The sequence below is a fragment of the Ornithorhynchus anatinus genome, chromosome 10 (genome assembly GCF_004115215.2).
Source record: "Ornithorhynchus anatinus isolate Pmale09 chromosome 10, mOrnAna1.pri.v4, whole genome shotgun sequence".
NCBI lineage: Eukaryota > Metazoa > Chordata > Mammalia > Monotremata > Ornithorhynchidae > Ornithorhynchus > Ornithorhynchus anatinus.
Window position 1 is genome coordinate 43,349,921 of NC_041737.1, and position 20,531 is coordinate 43,370,451.

Consider the following 20,531-nt stretch of genomic DNA (forward strand, 5'->3'; position numbering starts at 1 on the left):
CCCCAGAGCTTAGAACAGTGCCTGGTACAGAGTAAATGGTTAACAAATACCACAATTATTTTTATCATATACAACTTGATTGTCTTGCGTCTAACCCAGCGCATAGTACAGTGCTTGGCCCACAGTAAGCACTTTAGAAATATTATTATTATCTTTATTCCACCTTACCTCTTCAATGCTGTTCAAGTTGAGATGAGCAGCGGCCTCATCTTTGGTTAGAAGGATACAGTTCCAAGGTGACCATTCAATGCTCTTATCCCACCTGACCATGGTTAGATTATAGAGATCATTGCAAGCACTGAGAGCTGACTGACATTTCCAGATTTTCTCCACTATGTACTGTAGGTCCGGTAGCTGGAGGAAGAAGCAATCCACAATTATTCCATGGTAATATATTGAGTGCTGACTGTGTGCAGAACACTGTACTAAGCACTGGGAAGAATACAATAGAGTTGGTAGGCATGATTCCTACCCTCAAAGAGTTTACAATCTTGTGGACTGCTTGCAAGCTTGTTTTCGAGAGAATGGCTATGTTGAGTACTGACCACATAGCCACTTTAATGGGAGTGTTGCTTTGGATGAAATGTCTTTGATGTTTATTTCATTAAATCTTATGGCTTGCAAGTGATCTCAAATGGCTTTTATCTCCTTCTCTTTCATTAGGCCTGGAATGTTTTTATTTGTCCTTAGTTATTTAAAAAAGAATTATATGATAGTGTAGCTCATATGAGAGTCCAAAAGACCAACTTTGACATTTTCTGCACACTGATTCATCATTATTAGCCCCATCATCATCACTAGTATTTATTAAGTGCTGACTGACTCAAGTGGAGAATAATCTCATGGCTTTGCAGTTTAGCTGAGGGCCTCCAGGATACATGGTGGTAGAAAGAGTCAGTCATATTTATTGAGCACTTACTGTGTGCAGAACACTGTACCAACTACTTGGGAGAGTTCAATATAACAATATAACAGACATATTCCTTGCTAGCATGAACTTACAGTCTAGCGGTGGTAAGGGCTTCCATTTTCTCAGTGACTTTGTGGAAATCATTTAATCTCTCTCTGCCTTGGAATCTGTGTCTAAGTAGCTAAAGATAACAATATTGACTTACAGCCAACTCTCAATTATTCAGGGGGCTGAGCCTAACCAGGTGAGTTTCCAGTCTGATATCCAGGCAGATTTTCTCTACCTCCTCCCTCCTCCTGCCAGCCTTTGGGCATTTTGTAGCTTATTAGCATCTCTTTCCTTAGTACAGGCAAGAGAAGAGGAAGGAGGGAAATTTTATATCTGTCAACTTTGCTGCTTGTTAGTAGCTCTGGTTAAAAAAAAAAAAGATGGGTGAGAAAGGAATTTAAACCAATGGTAAAAAGATGAGTGAGATCAATGGGCTTTCTAGACCGGAATTCTGACTTTAACGGTAGCAACCAGTTGCTTGGAAGAATTGAGTGACGGTGACTTCTTATCTTTAGTGCTGAACCAAATAAATTCTTCCACTTTTTCCTTCTTCATCACTTAATTTCCTTCTAGTAACCCATTTCTGAATGCATCCACAATTTTTTAATGGTATCTATTAAGCACTTACTATGTGTCAAGCACTGTTCTATGTGCTGAGGGAGATACAAGTTTATCAGGTTGAACACAGTCTCTGTCCCACATGGGGCTCAGAGTCTAAGATGCAGGAAGGATGATTTAATCCCCATTTTACAGATGAGGTAGCTGAGGCCCAGAGAAGTCAAGTGATTAATCCAAGGCCATATGCAGCAGATAATTGGGAGAGCCTGGATTAGAACCCAGGTCCTTTGTTTCCCCTGCTCTTTCCACTAGGCCATGATGTTTCTCTAACCAAACCCTTTGAAACTGCTTATACTTTCATCCTTCCACAAATTCCTGTGAAAACGAATACCATACATGTATCATCTATTGGGTAAAGGAGGGTTTTGTTTGATTTGAAACTGCCTCTTTGGACTTTCAATCTTGTCCCCTCAGAGTTTTTGCCTTTCCAGACTGCAGTCCTAATCTTTTCAGCCTACCCTCATAGAGAAGTTGCTATTTCCCTCACCAAAATCATCCTGACTATTCTGCTTACCTTTTCCAGTTCTATTTTGTCCTTCCTAGGATATAGCAGCCAGAAAACCATGTAATAGTTTAGTATTCCACTAAACCTCACCAGGAAGATGGTGTAGCCTAGTGGAAAAACCTCAGGATTAAGAATCGGGAGATCTGGGCTCTAGTTCCGGCTTCACCGTGCTTGCTGGGTGACCTTGGGTAAGACCCTATACATAAATGGGGATAAAATATCTTGAGAAGCAGCTTGGCCTAGTGGATAGAGCATTAGCCTGGAAGCCAGAAAGATCTTGGTTCTAATCCAGGCTCTGCCACCTGTCTGCTGTGTGGCCTTGGTCAAGGCTCTTCACTTCTCTGGGCCTCAGTTTGCTCATCTGTAAAACTGGGTTTAAGACTGTGAGCCCTACGTGAAACAGTGACTGTGTCCAACCTGACTAAATTGAATCTACCCCAGTGCTTAGTATAGTGTCTGGCACATAGTAGTAAGCATTTAACAAATACCATAAGAAAAAAATGAGGAATGGCATATTGGACCCATATGGGTTGTTCAGCCCCTCCAACAAGAAAAGACAGAAACCCACCTATCAGCCACAAAATCTTCAGAGAGCAAAGACAGCTCTCTTTACTAAAGTGATACAAGAAGTATTAGTAATTTATAAGAAGCTTTAACATAAAAACCCCACTAATGCAAAACAGCCAAAATCCTCCCCGATATTAAAATAGAAATACTGACGCAGTTGAAAAAAGTGAACTTATAAACTTGTCACCACTGCTGTTAAAATAATAGTCTGCTACTGGAAGACAGAAAGAAAATGACCCTGTCAGAGGCTTACGATGAGCAATCTATAGTAGATTTTAATGCTTAATCCACACTGTACATGGGAAATCATTTCCAAAGTATTCATTTTTGTTCATTTGAATCTTTCAATTTTGTGACACCTCCACTTTTTTCTTGATGACAAATACAAATGATGCCAAACCCTGGAAACTAGATTTAGTGACATAAAATGCAAAAGCGAATTTATGCAATAATGAGTACATGGTCACTGTTCCATAGATCTCTGCTGGGATGAAAAGAAGTCATTTCAGGAAAGACAAATCTCCAAGAGGTACCTGATAATAGCTTATCCCCCAGGGCAATGGCTGCAATAATGGACCAATCCTGTTTGCAGTGGTTGAACTCACTCTTAAAGGCTAATGACATCTTAGAGATAATCACCTAGGTAGGCGAAGAAACCACTCTCCAAGTAGACTTCTTTTATGTAGCTCATCTTTATCCTCATTTTAATCATTGTACATTTGCTGCTGATACTCTCTGCCAGTCGCTATTGCCTCCAAATTTTAACTATTAGATTAGAGAACTGGAGAATCCAAAGCTTGACATAGCAACAGCCTAATCATTTTACTTATTATGGAAGTGTATCATTGGATGCTTCACCCAGCCCAGGACACATTGATTCTGACTGTGGAAACACGATGCTTGGAAGTATCATGTGATAGGTGCCCTCATAGGCTTCATCCTCATCCTCGCGGTTAGAGTTGGACAATCTTCCATCCCTAATTTTCCTCCAATGAACCATTTCGGTCATTTTCTCTGTGGGCTGGGAACGTATCTACCAATTCTGCTGTACTCTACTAGCCCAAACTCTTAGTAAGGTGCTGTGCACACAATAAGTGCTCAACAAATACCATTGACTGACTGATTGAGACAGTCTGCTCAGCCATGAATTAATCCAAACCCTTATAGCACCTACTGATATTTCCTGCTCCCTGTGGGAATAAATTCTATTCACTTTCCACGGGTAGATGAAGAAGAAGTGCTTCCTTCAAAGGACTCATTAGAGAAGCAGCATGGCGTAATGGATAGAGCACGGGCCTGAGAGTCAGAAGGTCATGGGTTCTAATCTCGGCTCTGCCACTTGTCTGTTGTGTGTGACCTTGGGCAAGTCACTTAACTTCTCTCTGCCTCAGTTATCTCGCCTGTAAAATGGGGATTGTGACTGTGAGCTCCTCCTGGGACAAGGGACTGTGTTCAACCCGATTTGCTCGTATCCATCCCAGTGCTTAGCCAGTATCTAGCATATAGTAAGCGCTTAACAAATGCCATTATTCTCAAGTGCTTAGTACAGTGCTCGGCAGACAGTAAGTGCTCAATAAATATGATTGAATAAATGAATAGAAATTAAGTTAAACATAATTGAAAGTATCCTTTGGCTACCCAAGCATCCTTTTAATCTCCCAAATTCAGAGTTTTGCAGAAAATTATTTAGACTGTGAGTGCCATGGGGGACAGGGCCTGTGTCCAAACTAAATATCTAGTTGAATTTATCCCAGCACTTAGTATGGTGCTTGCACATCGTAAGAGCTTAATGAGTACTGCAATAACAACAATAATAATAATAATAATAATGACAATAGTGCTATTCTGCAAAGAAGCTTCAGAGCTGGGTCAAAGTCGGGTGAAGGCGGCATCTGCCTGGGACCGATCTTTCAGAGGGGTCCCAGGGTTGGAGCAAGGATGTTTACAAACCAGAAACTATAGCCATGGCAGCAATTCTGCTCCTTAAATCACTTTCTCTCCATCTTGGGTCTTGGGCAGTGTTAGACTTGGGAACCAATCTCAGCCTGGGGAGGGGGCAGTTTAAGGAATGGAATTACTGCAGGACTATGAAATATTGCTCTTGATTCCCTCACCTTCTTCTCTCCTTAGCAAAGGACAGTGTGAAAAGTGTGCCATGCTGAGATGAATTAAATGCCCAGGAGAAACACTGGCCCCAGTGGGAGAGAAAATCAATCGATCAATCCAACAATGGTATTTTTTGAACACTTACTGGGTGTCGAATACAGTACTAAACACATCTCTGGGGCCCCAGTCCATACCTGTATGAGGAAAGTGATGGCGGATTTGTTCTCGTAGTTGATTTCTGACTTCCTGAGGTTGTTAAGGAGCAGCTTGAATTTGAGGTAGGCCTCTCGGCACCGTGCCTCGTTGTCCAGCTTGCAGCACTGGCGACAGTGGGTGTCCTGGCGCAACGTGGTGGTGGAGATGGAGAATTCCGTCGAGGGCAAGTAAGTTTTGCAGCTGCGGCAAAAGTGAACGTTCTTGTAGAGCTTCAGTGGATCTTGGGGCACCTAGACGTGAGGCGGGATGAAGAGGTGCAGAATCATCCAGGATGAAAATTGATGGAGAAAGACAACTGAGTGATGTTCATTTAGCAGTTTATCAGTGGTATTGACTGAGTGCTTACTATGGTGAAGAGTTCTGAAATAAGTGCTTGGGAGAGTACAGAATAAGAGTTGGGAGCCATGTTCCCTGCCCAGGACAAGTTTACAGTCTAGAGAGGATACAGACATTAATATAAATCAAAAAATTATGGATACGAACCCAAGTACTGTGGGGCTGAGGGATGGGTGAATAAAGGGAGCAAATCCAAGTTAAAGGGTGATGCAGAAGGGAATGAGAATAGGGGAAATGAAAGCTTAGCCAGGGAAAGCGTCTTGGAGGAGACAATCTTTTAATACGGTTTTGAAGATGGGGAGAGTGATTGTTGAACATGAAGGAGGGAGAACTTAGAGGCTTAGTTCCTGGCCTATGGCTGAGGCAGGCCTGCCTGTGGCCTGAGGAGATGCAGAACTTGTCTGAGTTTACTTTCTCCTGCCTCTTATTTCCCTTCTGAACTCCCCTCTTCCTTCTCAATTTCCCCTTCTGCTCTCTCTCTCTCTCCTCATCAAGTATGCTTCTGTAGGTACATAATTTTGTAATGTTTTTCATTCAACTGCAAAGAACTAGAAAAACAGTCCTTTAGAGATGAAATGTCCCGAGGATGAGGATGTACTGGATGACCCATAAAAGGCTATTTATCTCATTTGGGTGCACACTTGCCTCTCAGGATAAATGACTTGCTAGACATTACACTGGAGGCTCACTGAATAGCATGGTCCTAGTAGACCAACACTGCTTCAGGCATAGCCATCTGATCTTATAACTATTTCTGTTTTCCTTCCCTAAAATCAGGTATTGCAATTTTAAGGCTAGGACCCAAGTAAGAAGGGATAGTACCTTCAGTATTCTTGCCACTTCAGGGTTAAACGTGGGTGTTTTTATGTACTGAAGAAATAATGTGGTGATTCTTTTTCTGAGTCCTTCCAGATTGCAGTCTTTTACTCCTCTCATCATAAGGTCAACCTCTCTGTCAATCAATTCAAGTATTTCCTGGGTCAGCTTACATTCCTGTTCCTATGATGAAAGCAATGCTACGTCAAACCAAATGGGTATAGAAGAATAGCTGATGTAAAGGAGGACAATGAAGTCTCATCGGCCTACCAAATGCACCAACATGATGTTATCTCTAAAACAAGAAAGAGGGTGGTTGCAAAGAGGTGGTAGGCTCAATGCACACTGAAGGAAATCATTTTCAATCTGCAGTTGGTAAGCATACAATATTTGTTACCACAGAAATATGGGAAGGTAGAAAATACCAATAGTTGCAGGAAAGGTCTGAGATAAACTCCAGAACAGTAAGTACACAATGGAAAAGTCAGGGATGTTATATGGGACATCCATACTGCAGTTAACACATAGTGAACATAGTTCCATAGTTCACATAGTTCACGAGAAGCACTGTGGCATAGTGGAAAGAGCAAGATCCTGGAAGTCAGAGGATACAGGCTCTGCCACTTGTCTGCTATGTGGCCTTGGGAAAGTCATTTAACTTCTTTGTGCCTCAGTTGCCTTATCTGTAATATGGGGAATAAGACTGTGAGACATATGTGGGAAGGGGACTGTGTCCAACCTGTTTATCTTGTATCTACCCCAGTCCAGCGTTTAGTACAGTGCCTGGCACACAGTAGGCACTTAACAAATATCATTAAAAAAATTCCTCCTAGTGTCCTATTGCCACAGTCAGAGACGTAATATTAGGTTGCATGGGTCATAGGTCTGACCAAGTATGGCACTGTATCTGCTTGTTCTTTGGGGCCCACTATTTTTTTTTATGGTATTTGCTGAGCACTTACTATATGCCTGGCGTTGTACTAAGCACTGGGGTAGATGTAAAATAATCAGGTTGGACACTGTCCGTGTCCCACATAGCACTCACAGTCTTAATCCCCATTTTACAGATGAGGTGACTGAAGCACAGAGAAGTTAAATGACTTGCCTGAGGTCACATAGTAGACAAGTGGCAGAACACCAGGATTAGAACCCAGGTCCTCTGACTCCCAGGCCCATGCTTTTTCCATTAGGCCATGCTGCTTCTTGGGGCAAGAGATGCACTGAAAAGAAGTTGGGTGATCGGTGATCTAGGTTGGGCCAAGGTGCTGCCTGAAGGAAAAGGGTTGCTAAACAAACTATTCCCCATGTCACAAAATTTCCACAACAAAGTCCTTAGTTCTACTATAGAGAGTTTTTTATAATATGTAGACTTGTCAACAGTGTGTGTATCAGTAGATCTAGAGTAGCTCTGTTTATTGACAACATGTCCTCTCTACTGTAGGCAGGAAACACGTTTACCGGCTCTGTCGTAGTGCACTCTTGCAGATGCTTGGTACAATGCTCTGCACACAATAAGTGCTCAATAAATGCCCCTGACTGATTGATGGATTGATTGAGCAAAGTGGTACCATATGACTGTGACGGGAAAGAATCAGATAAAGTAATCAGGTAGAAAACGGAGGATTGGATGTAACAGTGTCAGTAATAGAGCTTAGGAAAAATCACCCTAGATCTACTAACACATATGCTGTAAACGTAAAATCCCGAATCTACATATTAGAAAAAGCTCTCTAAATTGTTGTTTTACTACGTGTGGAAACTTCATAACCTAGGGGGATACTCTGTTTAGAAACCCTTTTCCCTGCATTAAATTTTATGGTGCTTTTTGGGGATCAATTCAAGCTTTATTTGGATTTTTTGTGGGGAAAATTCATTAGGGAAAACATCTCCTCTTCATTGTTTCTTTTTTTACAGAATAGGTTACAAGCCCCAAAAATCATGTTATAGTGTTTTCCAGGGCCAGCAAAGCAGATCCCTACCAATGTATTCATGCGTTCAATCAATCGTATTTACTGAGTGCTTACTGTGTGCAGAGAGCTGTACTAAGCGTGCAGGAAAGTACAATATAACAATAAACAGACACATTTTCTGCCCATGATAAGCTTACAGTCTGTGCTCCCATTACAAAATTTTCCAGAGAGATGTGGATCTAGGCCTGGAGGCTTGGGCTGTGGTCTATGGACTAGTTAAGATTCTGGACTGAGAGCCTTTGGAGAGCTCATGTCAACTAGTTCCCGGCTAGGTCAGTCAAGTCAATCAGTAGATTGGAGAAAAGGAAGAACCAAAAAAAATACCATGGGTAGACGTGGAAACAAAATTTAAATACATAAACAACCATAGTAATAGTAACAATAGTAGTATCTGTTAAGTGCTTACTATGTACCGTACATCGTACACTTACTATGTACCCTGTACTAAGCACTGGAGTTGATACAATACGTTATGTCATTCATTCATTCAATCATATCTATTGAGCTCTTACTCTGTGCAGAGCACTGTAATAAGCACTTGGGAAAGAATAATACATCCATAAACAGTGACATTCCCTCATAGGCTTAATAGTCAAAGGGAGAGGGAGAACAAAATTGAATCCCCATTCTGCAGATGATGGTATGGAGACTCTGAGAAGTTATGTGATTTGCCCAAGATCACACAACAGGCAATTGTGTGGTCTCCTACATAGACTGTAAGCCTCATGAGAGAAAGGGGCTGTGTCCGACCTAATTAACTTGTACCTACCCCAACACTTAGAACAATGTTTGAAACAGTAAGCACTTAAATACCATTAAAAAACAGCAGAACTGGGATTCTAACTCAATTCTTCTGACTCCCAGACTCATGCTTTTCCCACTAGGCTACCCTGTTTCTCAAAGCAGTTTCTACATTTAGGTTCATTTCCCTTTCATTTCCAAATTTTGCATATCATTAAAACAATTCAACACTTTAATTTATGAGTCCCACGACAGGGAATCCCTGCAAGTTTAAAGCCAAACACTCCACCTGAGAGCAGGAAGGAAAAGCAAAGTACCTTCACTGTATGCTTGAGTGTGAGCAGCACATCCAGTCTCTCGTCCTGAGAGAGGTTTTTCATTACTATGCAACTGTAGATGTCCCGCAGCTCTTTGGCTCTGATCGTGTACTGGGTATCCATTTCAGTTATTTTCCCATCAAATGATCTCCAGGTCTTTGGTGCTGCACACTTCAAAAACATTGGCATCAATTAGTCCTAGAGAATTTGCATTCTATGTCTTCCAAATAGTTGTTCTGTCCCCTTTCTAGACTATAAGCTCCTTGTGGGCAGGGAACTAAGCTCCCAAGTGCTTAATACCATGGTCTGCACAGAGTAAATACTCATTGAATCAGCCAAAGCAGCAAGAAGAAAAGCAGGAAAAAATGTGAGTTTCGGGGTCCTGAATTGAATATTTTCCATCTTCTGACTCCACCATTTCAACAAAGCTTCACTGTCATCATCGGGGTAATATGCTTTTTAAAACAATTGAAAACTTTCACCAAAAGTCAATAATCAGTGGCATTTATTGAGTGCTTACTATGCACAGAGATCCATACAAAGCACTTGGGAGAGTACAATGAAGCAGAATTAGCACACATGTTCCCTGCTCAAAATGAGTTTACAGTCTATATCACATTTATTTTAAAAGATGGGATTATATAAACCTAGACTCATAGTTAAGCTCTCCTTCATTTTCACAGAGGATGCACATATTGGTAAAATCTTATCCATGTGTTTGGGCTGCAAAAGCTGACATGCCATCAGCCCTCAGCCACACTGGGTGCCTGTGAATATCATTCCTCACTATACTAATGCATTTGCAGTCTCCGAGAGCTAGTTCTGTTTGAGATGGCCTCTTAAGATCCCAGTCTTGGAGAGACCCCCTCCCAGCTAAGGAGAACACCCCCTTACTGCCTTCTGGTCTGACCTTTCTGTCGCAATTGTCTCTCAACAGCCTGCACCTCTATCATAATTCCACAGAATGTGCTTCACTGGGTCTGTAGAACATTGCTTATGCCCTCCCAGCTCGCCACGAGTGCCCCCTGGCTATAATCCAGCTGGGACATCCACTGAATATGTATATCATATCTTTGGTCTGGAAAAATACATTTCCCTGGAACCTAACCTCCCCGTTTACATGAATTCTTGTGGGAAAATGGATTTCGCTCAATAACCAGTCACATTTTTCAGGTCCATAACTAGGGCATTAAGTAGTGAGTGGCTGAATACATAATCTACAGAGTTAAACAAGGGACTGGGATGCTAGAGTAGTTGAGGGCAGTCCAGGTTAATGTGGAAAATGACAAACACTTGATCAGCGAATCAATAATAGCCTAGAGGATTATTTCACAGGACTAGAAAACAGTATGCAAGTTTTACATGGGACAAAGGCATAAACATAGCAGGGAACTGCTCAGTCCAGGGAAGAGCAAATAAGATGGGACACGATAACCAAGAAATCTTTGGAGGCTCTACTGAGTTTCAGTGATATTGGAATAACACAGAGACACTACGGGGCAATAGAGGGATGGAAAGGGCTTCAAAAAAGGTATCAGGGAGAAAAAAAGAAAAATGGGAAAGGAAACATTGAAAAAACAATGTGATTTTTTTTGTGGCTGCCTATCATTTGCTATCACTTGTCACAACACATCTCCCATCCCATGATCTCTTATTATGGGCAGGGAAGGTGTCTATCAGCTATGTCAAATCATACTCTTCTGAGTGCTTAGTACAGTGCTCTGCACACAGTAAGTGCTCAATAAGTGCTATTGATGATAATGAACTAGATGGAGGCACTGGTCATCCAACTTCACAGAAGGACATCGCTGCCTGTACTTCCTTCGTAGTTAGGTGAGTTTATCTGCACTTATTTTTAAACCTGGGCTAGCCAAGAGACTAGGCTCCTTCAAGAGTTTGATTCCTGGAATTATTTATTATTATTACTATTATTAACAATAGCAATAGAAATAATGGTATTTGTTAAGTGCTTACTATATTCCAGGCACTGTACTAAGCACTGGGGTGGATACAAGCAAATTGGGTTGGGAACAGTTCCTGTCCCAGGTGGGACTCAGTCTCAATCCCCATTTTACAGATGAGGTAACTAAAGTCCAGTGAAGTGAAGTGACTTGCCCAAGGTCACACAGCAAAGAAGTGGCAGATGCAGGATTAGAACCCATGACCTCTGACTCCCAGGCCCATGCTCTATCCACTATGCCAAGCTCCTTCTCAATTAATAGCTTAATTTACTGGTTGAATGCATTTTTAATCTGATTAGTGCCTGATATTAGCACCTGTGACTACTCGAAGCCACACTTTATTCTTGACTGCTCTGCTGGTCTTGAATTTCCTTCATAGTAAAGTTCAAATCAGTACTGAGTTGGGGGGATGGGGACAGTTGGAGGGAGGCATGGAGCAAGGCAGAAATTAAGATCCCAGGGTGAAATAAGAAGGGGTTTTCATTCTTCAATTGGAATTTATGTTGCTTTTCTATTGCACTCTAATAATAACAGCATTTGTTAAGCACTTACTATGTACCAAGCACTGTATTTATTCATATTAATGTCTATCTCCCCCTCTATACTGAAAACTTGTTATGGACAGGGAATGTGCCTGCTAGCTAGTTCTGTTGTATTGTACTCTCCTAAGTGCTTAGTACGGTGCCCTGTACATTGTAAGAGCTCAATAAATACCACTGACTGATTGATTGATTGATTGACTGAACTTCCAGATTCCCAGTCTTGGTATGACACCAAGAGGAGCTGACAGGGCTTATCTGCACCAGAATGAAGGAATGCTATTGGGGGAGGAGAATGCCACCCAAAGGAGGCTCAATAGGTATCTCCAATGAATATGAACAGAGCAGAATTAGAGGACAGATAAGTTGAGGGAGGAAGATTTTGAAGAAATGCCTTGCTTATGCTACCTTCAAAATCTAGTCAAAGCCTCAAGGCAATATTATCAAGGAATCTGATTATTCCATGACCTTCCTCATCCTTTTGCCCATCCCCTCCCTCCTCCTTCATCCATGCCCTTCTCTTCCGGCCCCCCCCCCCCCCCCAACATTAGCTTCTTAGTCAGGCTCTGAGCTGGAAGTCAATCCTTTCAGGACTTTTTTCCTGTTCAAATTAAACAAAACAAAACAAAAAAGCCCAGCACTAGATTATTACCAGATGTAAATCTGAAATGAAATAATTTAGGGTTAATAAAGAAACCGACTGAACAAATGTAAAAGTCATTAAAATATGATGGGGACCTGAAATATCCAATTATAACAACCTAAATCATTCAGGATCCCCTGAATTAAAAACAGCCATTTGTCTCTTTAGGTGGGTTTTGCTTTTTTGGTTAATTTGTACCTCGTATCTAAGTTTAATGTTTGCTTCAAAGTGCCATATAAGGAAGACACTTTTTTAATGATTGCAGAATCACTGGCTATGTATTCTTATTCATAATAGTGCTAATAATAATGACAATAATCATGAATTTATTGAACATTCATTATTAAAACCATACTAAATGCTAGGGTAAACACGAAATAAACAATTAAGATCCTATTTCTTGTCCCTCATGTTGGGGAAAGGCAGATACATCGAATAATAAGGATGAATTAAGAAGAGGAATAATGAGAGCTAATTAGAGATAAAAAGAATCGAAACTGAGAACATCGAGAGCTAAAACTGAACAGTATTTGTAGGGGGATGGGTCCTTGGGCAATAGTCCTTGCTTACCATGGCTACCAGAGTCCTGGTATTTTGAAAGCTGGGAAGGTAGGCTTCCTACCCACAACAGACAAAAGGAGGTAGACTGACCCAGCGACCAAGCAGCTAAATCAAACGTTCTAAGACCCAAAGTCTTAATGATCACACACTGTTGTCTGCGAGATTGCTTTAGACATGAATATATTCCAGTTGGATTCCTCTCCCAGGCCCCAGCCTCAGACAATTCATTCATTCAGTCATATTAATTGAGCACTTACTGTGTACAGAGCACTGTGGCCATCCCAGCTCAATTCCCTAGGGGAGAAATGAGAGAAAAGACTGGGCTCTTCCTGTAATCCTGCAATAGAGAAGCAGCGTGGCTCAGTAGAAAGAGCACGGGCTTGGGAGTCAGAGGTCATGAGTTCGAATCCCGCCTCTGCCACTTGTCAGCTGTGTGACTGTGGGCAAGTCACTTAATTTCTCTGTGCCTCAGTTACCTCATCTGTAAAATGGGGATTAACTGTGAGCCTCACATGGGACAGATTAACTCGTATCTACCCCAATGCTTAGAACAGTGCTCGGCACATAGTAAGCGCTTAACAAATACCAACATTATTATTATTACTGCATGAGCTTCAAGGGCAAAGTTTCTAACAGGCTCAGTCTTTCAGACCATATTATCACTGAAGGGTGTTGGGGCTTGAAAGCTTTGTCTCATTATCCTGTGAAAGGAGACAGTGCATCCAAGCTAAAATGGTGGTCTCATCGATCTCAACCCTGAAACACAGGGTTGGGATCATCTGGATTTGGCCTCCTAGATCAGACTGTTTGGCTTGGAAATGTTTGTGGTGGGCACTAAAAAATTTCAAATGCAGATTTTCTTTCCTGCTCCCTCCTCATGGGTGCACTTGGCAGAAAGAAGAAAAGCACAATTACCTCATTCTATGAGTTGTTTCAGGAGGGTGGGTTATTGTGAGGTGCACTTTAATACCAACAAATGAAAAAGAGGAGAGCACTGGACGAAACACTAGAACAGCAAGTGGGAATAGAAAAGGGAAGGAAACGAATGTAAAAGAGTGTTTGGAGATGTCTCTGAAGAAAGTCACTAAGGGCCTAATGCAAGGCTTTTATTCTCTCTTTTCTGAAGCCTTTCAGGGCACATATTAAGCCTCTTTAAAAAAATATATTGGTCAATAAGTCACTTTTCTTTTCCAAAAAAATTGTGGCTGAGTCTACAGAAGAGTTCTCTGCTCAAATCAGGTGCAACTCTCCATGGAAAGAAACAAAGTGAAGTTGTATTTTTGTCTCAAATTAAATCATAATTTAGAAAATAATCTAAATCAAATGACACAGCTAACCCAGAGTCATATTTTAAAAGGCAGTAGAGTCAAAGCAGTGGAAATGGTCAGAAGAATGGTTAGGACTCCAGTGAAACAAAAGAAAACAAAACCCCAGTGAGCCAAAATCAGTCCTGGGTCCAGTTTCACTTCACAAGGGGGAACAGGGAATTAGAATCTGGCTGATGGCTTTGGCGTGGAGTTCTTGTAACTTGGGAAATCTTGCAGACAGTAAGACCAGGAATGTTATTTGTCACACAGGTCAAAGTTACAAATTCCTCTATCGGTGTTCTAGAAAATCATCCAATTGATCTTTTTTTTTGGAATGAGAAAATTTGAGGGTGGGATCAATATTCATTGATTGGTGAGTCATTGGGCTTTAGCTAATAGTGATCATTTATCTCATTGTTCACTGAAACACCACACCACTGGAACAAAAAGTTCCTCAGGCAGGCTCGACAAATCACCATCCAAAGCCTGGTCTCCTGGTCCAGTATGGCTAGCCTGGCCTGGGGGCTGGAGAGGGCAGCCTCTCTTTGTGGACGGGCTGAGGGAGGTGGCCTCAAGACCCAAGAGAGAAGATAAGTGGGTGGGCTCGTGGCAGAAAGGGAGGGTTCTCAATGGCTGCTTTGTACCAACTCGCTCACAAACAGTTGATGTCAGTCAATCGATCAGTCAGTCATTGGTGTTTATTGAGCACCTACTGTGTGCAGAGAGGCTTGGGAGAGTACAGTACAATAGTAATAATAATAATAATTATTATTATAGTATTTGTTATGCACTTACTATGTGCCAGACACTGTACTAAGCGCTGAGGTGGGTACAAGCAACTTGGGTAGGACACAGTCCCTGTCCCATGTTGGGCTCATAGTCTCAATCCTCACTTTACAGATGAGGTCACTGAGGCAGAAAGAAGAGTATTTGCCCAAGGTCACAGAGCAGACAAGTGATGGAGCCGGGATTAGTACTCATGGTCTTCTAACTCCCAGGCCCATGCTCTATCCACTACAGCATGCTGCTTCTCCAGTAATTGTGGTATTTGTTAAGCACTTACCAACTGCAAGGCAAGGCACAAGCAAATCGGGTTGGACACAGTCCCTGTCGCCTGTGGGGTCAATTGCCATTTTCCAGATGAATTAACTGAGGCCCAGAGAAGTGAAGTGATTTGCCCAAGGTCACACAGTGGACAAGTGGCGGAGCTGGGATTAAAACCCATGACTTTCTGTTTCCCAGGCCTGTGCTCTATCCACTGTGCCATGCTACTTCTTTATCGATGCCCTCCTTCAAGGACATCCACTTTAAGATTGACGTTCCCAAAGAGCTACTGGGCATGGACCCCGTTCTTGGCATAATAAGTGGGAAAGGGACTGTGTCAGTCAGTCACTTGCATTTTTATGTACAGAGCAGTGTACTAAGCACTGGGTAGAATACAATATAACAATATAACAGACACTTCTCCTGCCCATAAGTGTCCAGCTTGATAAATTTACATCTACCCTAGCGCTTAGAACAGTGCTTGACACATAGTAAGTGCTTAACAAATACCATAAAAAAAGGATAATTCTCTCCCCAAAAGGAGCAATAATGGGTTTTCTGGAAGACAGAGCAAGAGAGAAGCAGTGTGGCCTAGTGCAAAGAGCAAGGGCCTGGGAGTCAGAGGACCTGGGTTCTAATCCTGGTTCTGCTGCTTTTCTGCTGTGTGACCTTGGGTAAGATACTTAATTTCTTTGTTCCTCAGTTACTTCATACCTCAGTTACCTCATCTGTAAAATGGGAATTAAGACTTTGAGCACCATGTGAGACATGGACTGTATCCAACCTGATTAGCTTGTGTCTATCCCAGTACTTAGTTCAGTGCCTGTCACAGAGCAAGTGCTTAACAAATACCATTCAAAAAAAAATTCTAACTGAAAAGTCACTTCTCCAGAATGATTTCCATTATAAGAAAATCATTTTCCTCTCTAGTTGATCCCATTACTCAAATACTGGAATGCCCAAGCTGGGTTTTACATTTATTAATGCTTATGTCTGGACTTTTTCATTTGTGTTTTTGGAAAAATGCAGAAACTCTGGTCTGAACCAGTCCTTTGGGGGAACTGCAGAATGGTTTCCTTCAATATTCTTTCGGGTAAACAAAATGCCTCCCACTAGTCAATTTACTTAGAACAATGAGCTTGATTTTTTTTCCCTCTCTTCTGAAGGGCACAGAAGTTCAGATCCAAGTGACTGCAAAAGAGGAACATATGGTAAACATCCAGAAACCATCACAGTGTTCTGCCCCCTGCCACCCTCTAGTCCTGAACTTCCCACCCCCTCAAAGTCTGAGTAATCAGGGCTCATTCATCATTATGTCTACAGAAAAAGAATCAAGAAGCAGCATGGCCTAATGGAAAGAGCACAGACCTGGGAGTCAGAAGGACCTGAGTTCTAATTTCGACTCCACCACTTGTCTGCTGTGTGACCTGGGACAAGTCATTCAATTTCTCTGTGCCTCAGTTAACTCATCTGTAAAATGGGGATTAAGACTGTGAGGCTCATGTGGGAGAGAGATTGTGTCCAACCTCAAAAGCTTGCATCTACCCCAGCGCTAAGTGCAGTGCCTGGCATATAATAAGCTCTTAATAAATATCATCTTTCAGGGACAAAAGAAGCCAGTCCCAACTCATAAATTTGCACTCTTTTCAACCACCGGTGGTATTTATTTAGATGGATTGTAAGTTCCTTGAAGGCAAGGATCATGTCTATCAACTCTGAGTTCATTATGGGCAAGAACTTGTCCGCTTATTCTGTTCTACTGTACTCTTCCAAGGGCTTAGAACAGTGTTCTGCACATACTAAGTGCTAAATAAATACCATTGATTGATTGAGCACTGTGGGCAGGATACCGTACTAGGCTTAGGGCAGGAATCATAAGCTACTGTATTGCACTCTCCCAAATGCTTAGTACGGTGCTCTGCACACAATAAGTGCTCAATAAATACCACTGATTGATTGAGTGCTTGCTGAGGGCAGAGTAATCTAATAAGCACATAGAAGAGAGAGTTGGTAGATCCAATCCCTGCCCTCAAGGAACTCACAAGCTAGTTGGGGAGACAGACGCTAAAATACATTACAGATAGGGGGAGAAGCAGAGTATGAGGCTATTTTTACATAAGTGCAGGCAGGTGTATCACAAAACTTTATGATTAATAATGGTGGTATTTGTTAAGCGCTTACTATGTGCAAAGCACTGTTCTAAGCACTGGGGGTGGTTACAAGGCAATCACGTTGTCCCACGTGGGGCTCACAGTTTTAATCCCCATTTTACAGATGAGGGAACTGAGGCACAGAGAAGTTAAGTGACTTGCCCAAAGTCCCACAGCTGGCAAGCGACGGAGCCGGGATTCGAACCCATGACCTTCTGACTCCCATACCCGGGCTCTTTCCACTGAGCCACGCTGCTGACCAGGACATAAAGCTCTCGAAATGGCAAGTCGAAACCAGCCAGCTATATTCTAATCTTGGAAAAAGGCTTACATCTCCAGCCTCCTCCATTATAATCCCTTACTATTAATACTACTACCCTTATTATATACCTAAAAATATTAAGAATGATAATAGTGTTTGTTACGTGCTTACTATGTGCCAAGCATTACACTAAGTGGTGGGATAGATGTAAGATACATGGGTCAGATACAGTCCCTGTCCCTGACATGGAGCTCACAGAGTAAGAGGCAGGGAGAATAGGGCCTTAGTCCCCATTTTACAGATGAGTAACCTGAGGCACAGAGAAGTTAAGTGGCTTGCCCAAGGTGACAGAGCAGGCAAGTGGCGGATCTGCAATTGGAACCCAGGTCCTCCGACTGCCGGGCCAGTGCTCTTTCCACTAGGTTACGTTGCTAGCAGCTTCTGGGGTGCCCAGTTCATGCTGAAAGCTATTTTTTCATAGAGCGGCACTGCTTTTGGGATGATATAGAGCTAGGCTGCATTAGGGCTCTGAAGGGCATTCTTCATTAGAACTCAAGGCTCTCAGGTGGCTGTTAAACTAAAGCCTCAAAAGGCATCCTAGAACCTGCTTTGGTTAAATTACATTCTGCTTCATTTCCAGGTCTAATTTGCTGGCTAGGTGCTATATCTCACTCCAGAAGTAGCTGAATTTCCCTAGTGGATGCAGGACTCTAACTATTAAAGAACTGTAGAATAACTTGATTAAATACTGAACATGACTTTTGCCTTCTAGCTCCAGAAGACACAGTAATTGCTCCCTCCCCTCCACCACCTCCAGACTCCAGGGCCTTCCCTCGCCACTGGGCAAGAGAGCCACTTTTCTCACCCTTGAGAGATGAGGCAGGAAACGGTGAGAAAGAGAGTGAACTGGCCCACTTGGGCACAGACGTCTGTTGGGACGACAGAGTGGGCGGAGCCTCCACATACTCTCCAGGCAGCTCATTGCCGGGGAAGCAGCACAAGCCCGAGAGTCAGAAGGTCATGGGTTCTAATCCCAGCTCTGCCACTTGCTTGCTGGGTGATCTTGGGGCAGGGCATGTGCCTGTTTATTGTTACACTGTACTCTCTCAAGTGCTTAGTACAGTGGTCTGCACACAGTAAATATGATGCACTCAATAAATATGATTAAATGGAATGAATGAACTTCTCTGTGCCTCAGATACCTCATCTGTAAAATGGGGATTGAGACTGTGAACCCCACCTAGGGCTGGGATTTTATCCAACTCCATTTGCTTGTACCCACCCCAGCGCTTAGTACATTGCCTGGTAAATAGTAAGTGCTTAAGAAATACTATCACCATTATTATTAAGGCGTTGAGGGGCTCTGACAAGGAACAGGATCTGTGGACTTTATACCAAGTCTCTTCTATAGGGGTATACTCAAATATACTCTTATACCCCTCAACAACTACTGGGACATGGGAGAATTATTTAAGTGCCCTAATTGTTTTAACTCTTTCCTGGTCTTGGTTTTGACTGTGAGAGAAAGATCAGGCTGAGAAAAAGAATTTAGTCTGAATTTAGTCACTATGGCAACAAGAGGTTTAGCATCCAACAGGCAGTCCCAGTATCTAAACTATCTAATCTATTATTATCTGTTAATCTATTAGCTAATTGTGTACATAACTATAAATTATGTATTATAAATCATTTAATGATATTAATATCCATCTCGCCCTCTAGACTCTAAGCTCACTGTGGGCAGGTAACAACTCTGTTGCATTCTACTCTCCCAAGGGCTTAGTACAAACAATACAATGTATTTATTAGGCACTTACTGTGTGACAAACACTGTACTGAGTGCTTGGGAGAGTATAATATCAGAGTTAGTAGACCCATTCCCTGCCCACGATGAGCTTACATCTCTGCACACAGTAAGCATTAAAAGTAGTTTCCTTGTATCTTTCATTATGGGCAGGGAATGTGTCTTCCAACTTTGTTGTATTGTACTCTCCCAAGCACTTAGTACAGTGCTCTGTCCATAGTAAGGACTCAAATACCACTGATTTGATTTCTAGGAACAGGGAAGAACTTTGGATCAGATTCTCAGTCAGCTCAGAACTGGTTGAGTAGGGTGAAACACTGACCAAACATCTCTGCGGAAGCCTCTTTCAGCTAGGAATTGGTGTAACTCAGGGCAATACGGTGAAACAATCATTGGAAAATCCACAGAATACTCTACCTACCCTACATTCAGAGCAGAAACATCATACAGCCTGTAAACTCGTTGTGGGCAAGGAATGTGCCTGTTATATTGTACTCTCCCAAGCACTTAGTACAGTGATCTACATACAGTAAGCTCTCAAAAAATACAACTGACTGACTGATTCTGCGCTCCAGTATATTTTCCTCTGTAATAAACATATCCTGAGTAAATTTTAATCTGGTAGTTTTAATTTACCCTAGATTGTAATGATGTTCAGACTCCCCATCCTTCCTAAGGGTCAGTTTAAATGTAGAATCGCATATTAGAGAAGCAGCGTGGCTCAGTGGAAAGAGCACGGGCTTTGGAGTCAGAGGTCATGAGTTTGAATCCCGGCTCGGCCACTCGTCAGCTGTGTGACTTTGGGCAAGTCACTTCACTTCTCGGTGCCTCAGTTACCTCATCTGTAAAATGAGGATTAAGACTGTGAGCCCCACGTGGGACCACCTGATTCCCGTGTCTACCCCAGCACTTAGAACAGTGCTCGGCACATAGTAAGCGCTTAACAAATACAAATACCAACATTATATTACCCTCAAGCAAGAACACCTTTTCAAAAAACCAAACAAGCCAAACAAATTTTAGGAAATCAATCTTCTCTGCTAGTCAGTTATTTTAACAGGTTTTGAACTCTAGCAACATTAACATTCAAATTGCAGTGACTTCACTAAC

General features: G+C 42.1%; 1 protein-coding gene across 11 annotated transcripts in view; it reads right to left on the bottom strand.

Moving 5' to 3' along the window:
- IQUB (IQ motif and ubiquitin domain containing) overlaps nucleotides 1-20,531 on the bottom strand; it is a 55,231-nt gene that overhangs the window by 5,265 nt on the left and 29,435 nt on the right. For all 11 annotated transcript variants that reach the window (XM_029074184.2, XM_039913303.1, XM_029074185.2 and 8 more), the window contains 4 exons: nucleotides 9,151-9,321; nucleotides 6,129-6,305; nucleotides 4,949-5,200; nucleotides 169-354 (listed from right to left, as the gene is read on the bottom strand). In XM_029074184.2, coding sequence (XP_028930017.1) covers nucleotides 169-354; nucleotides 4,949-5,200; nucleotides 6,129-6,305; nucleotides 9,151-9,321 — 786 coding nt within the window. The remainder of the gene's footprint in view (nucleotides 1-168; nucleotides 355-4,948; nucleotides 5,201-6,128; nucleotides 6,306-9,150; nucleotides 9,322-20,531) is intronic.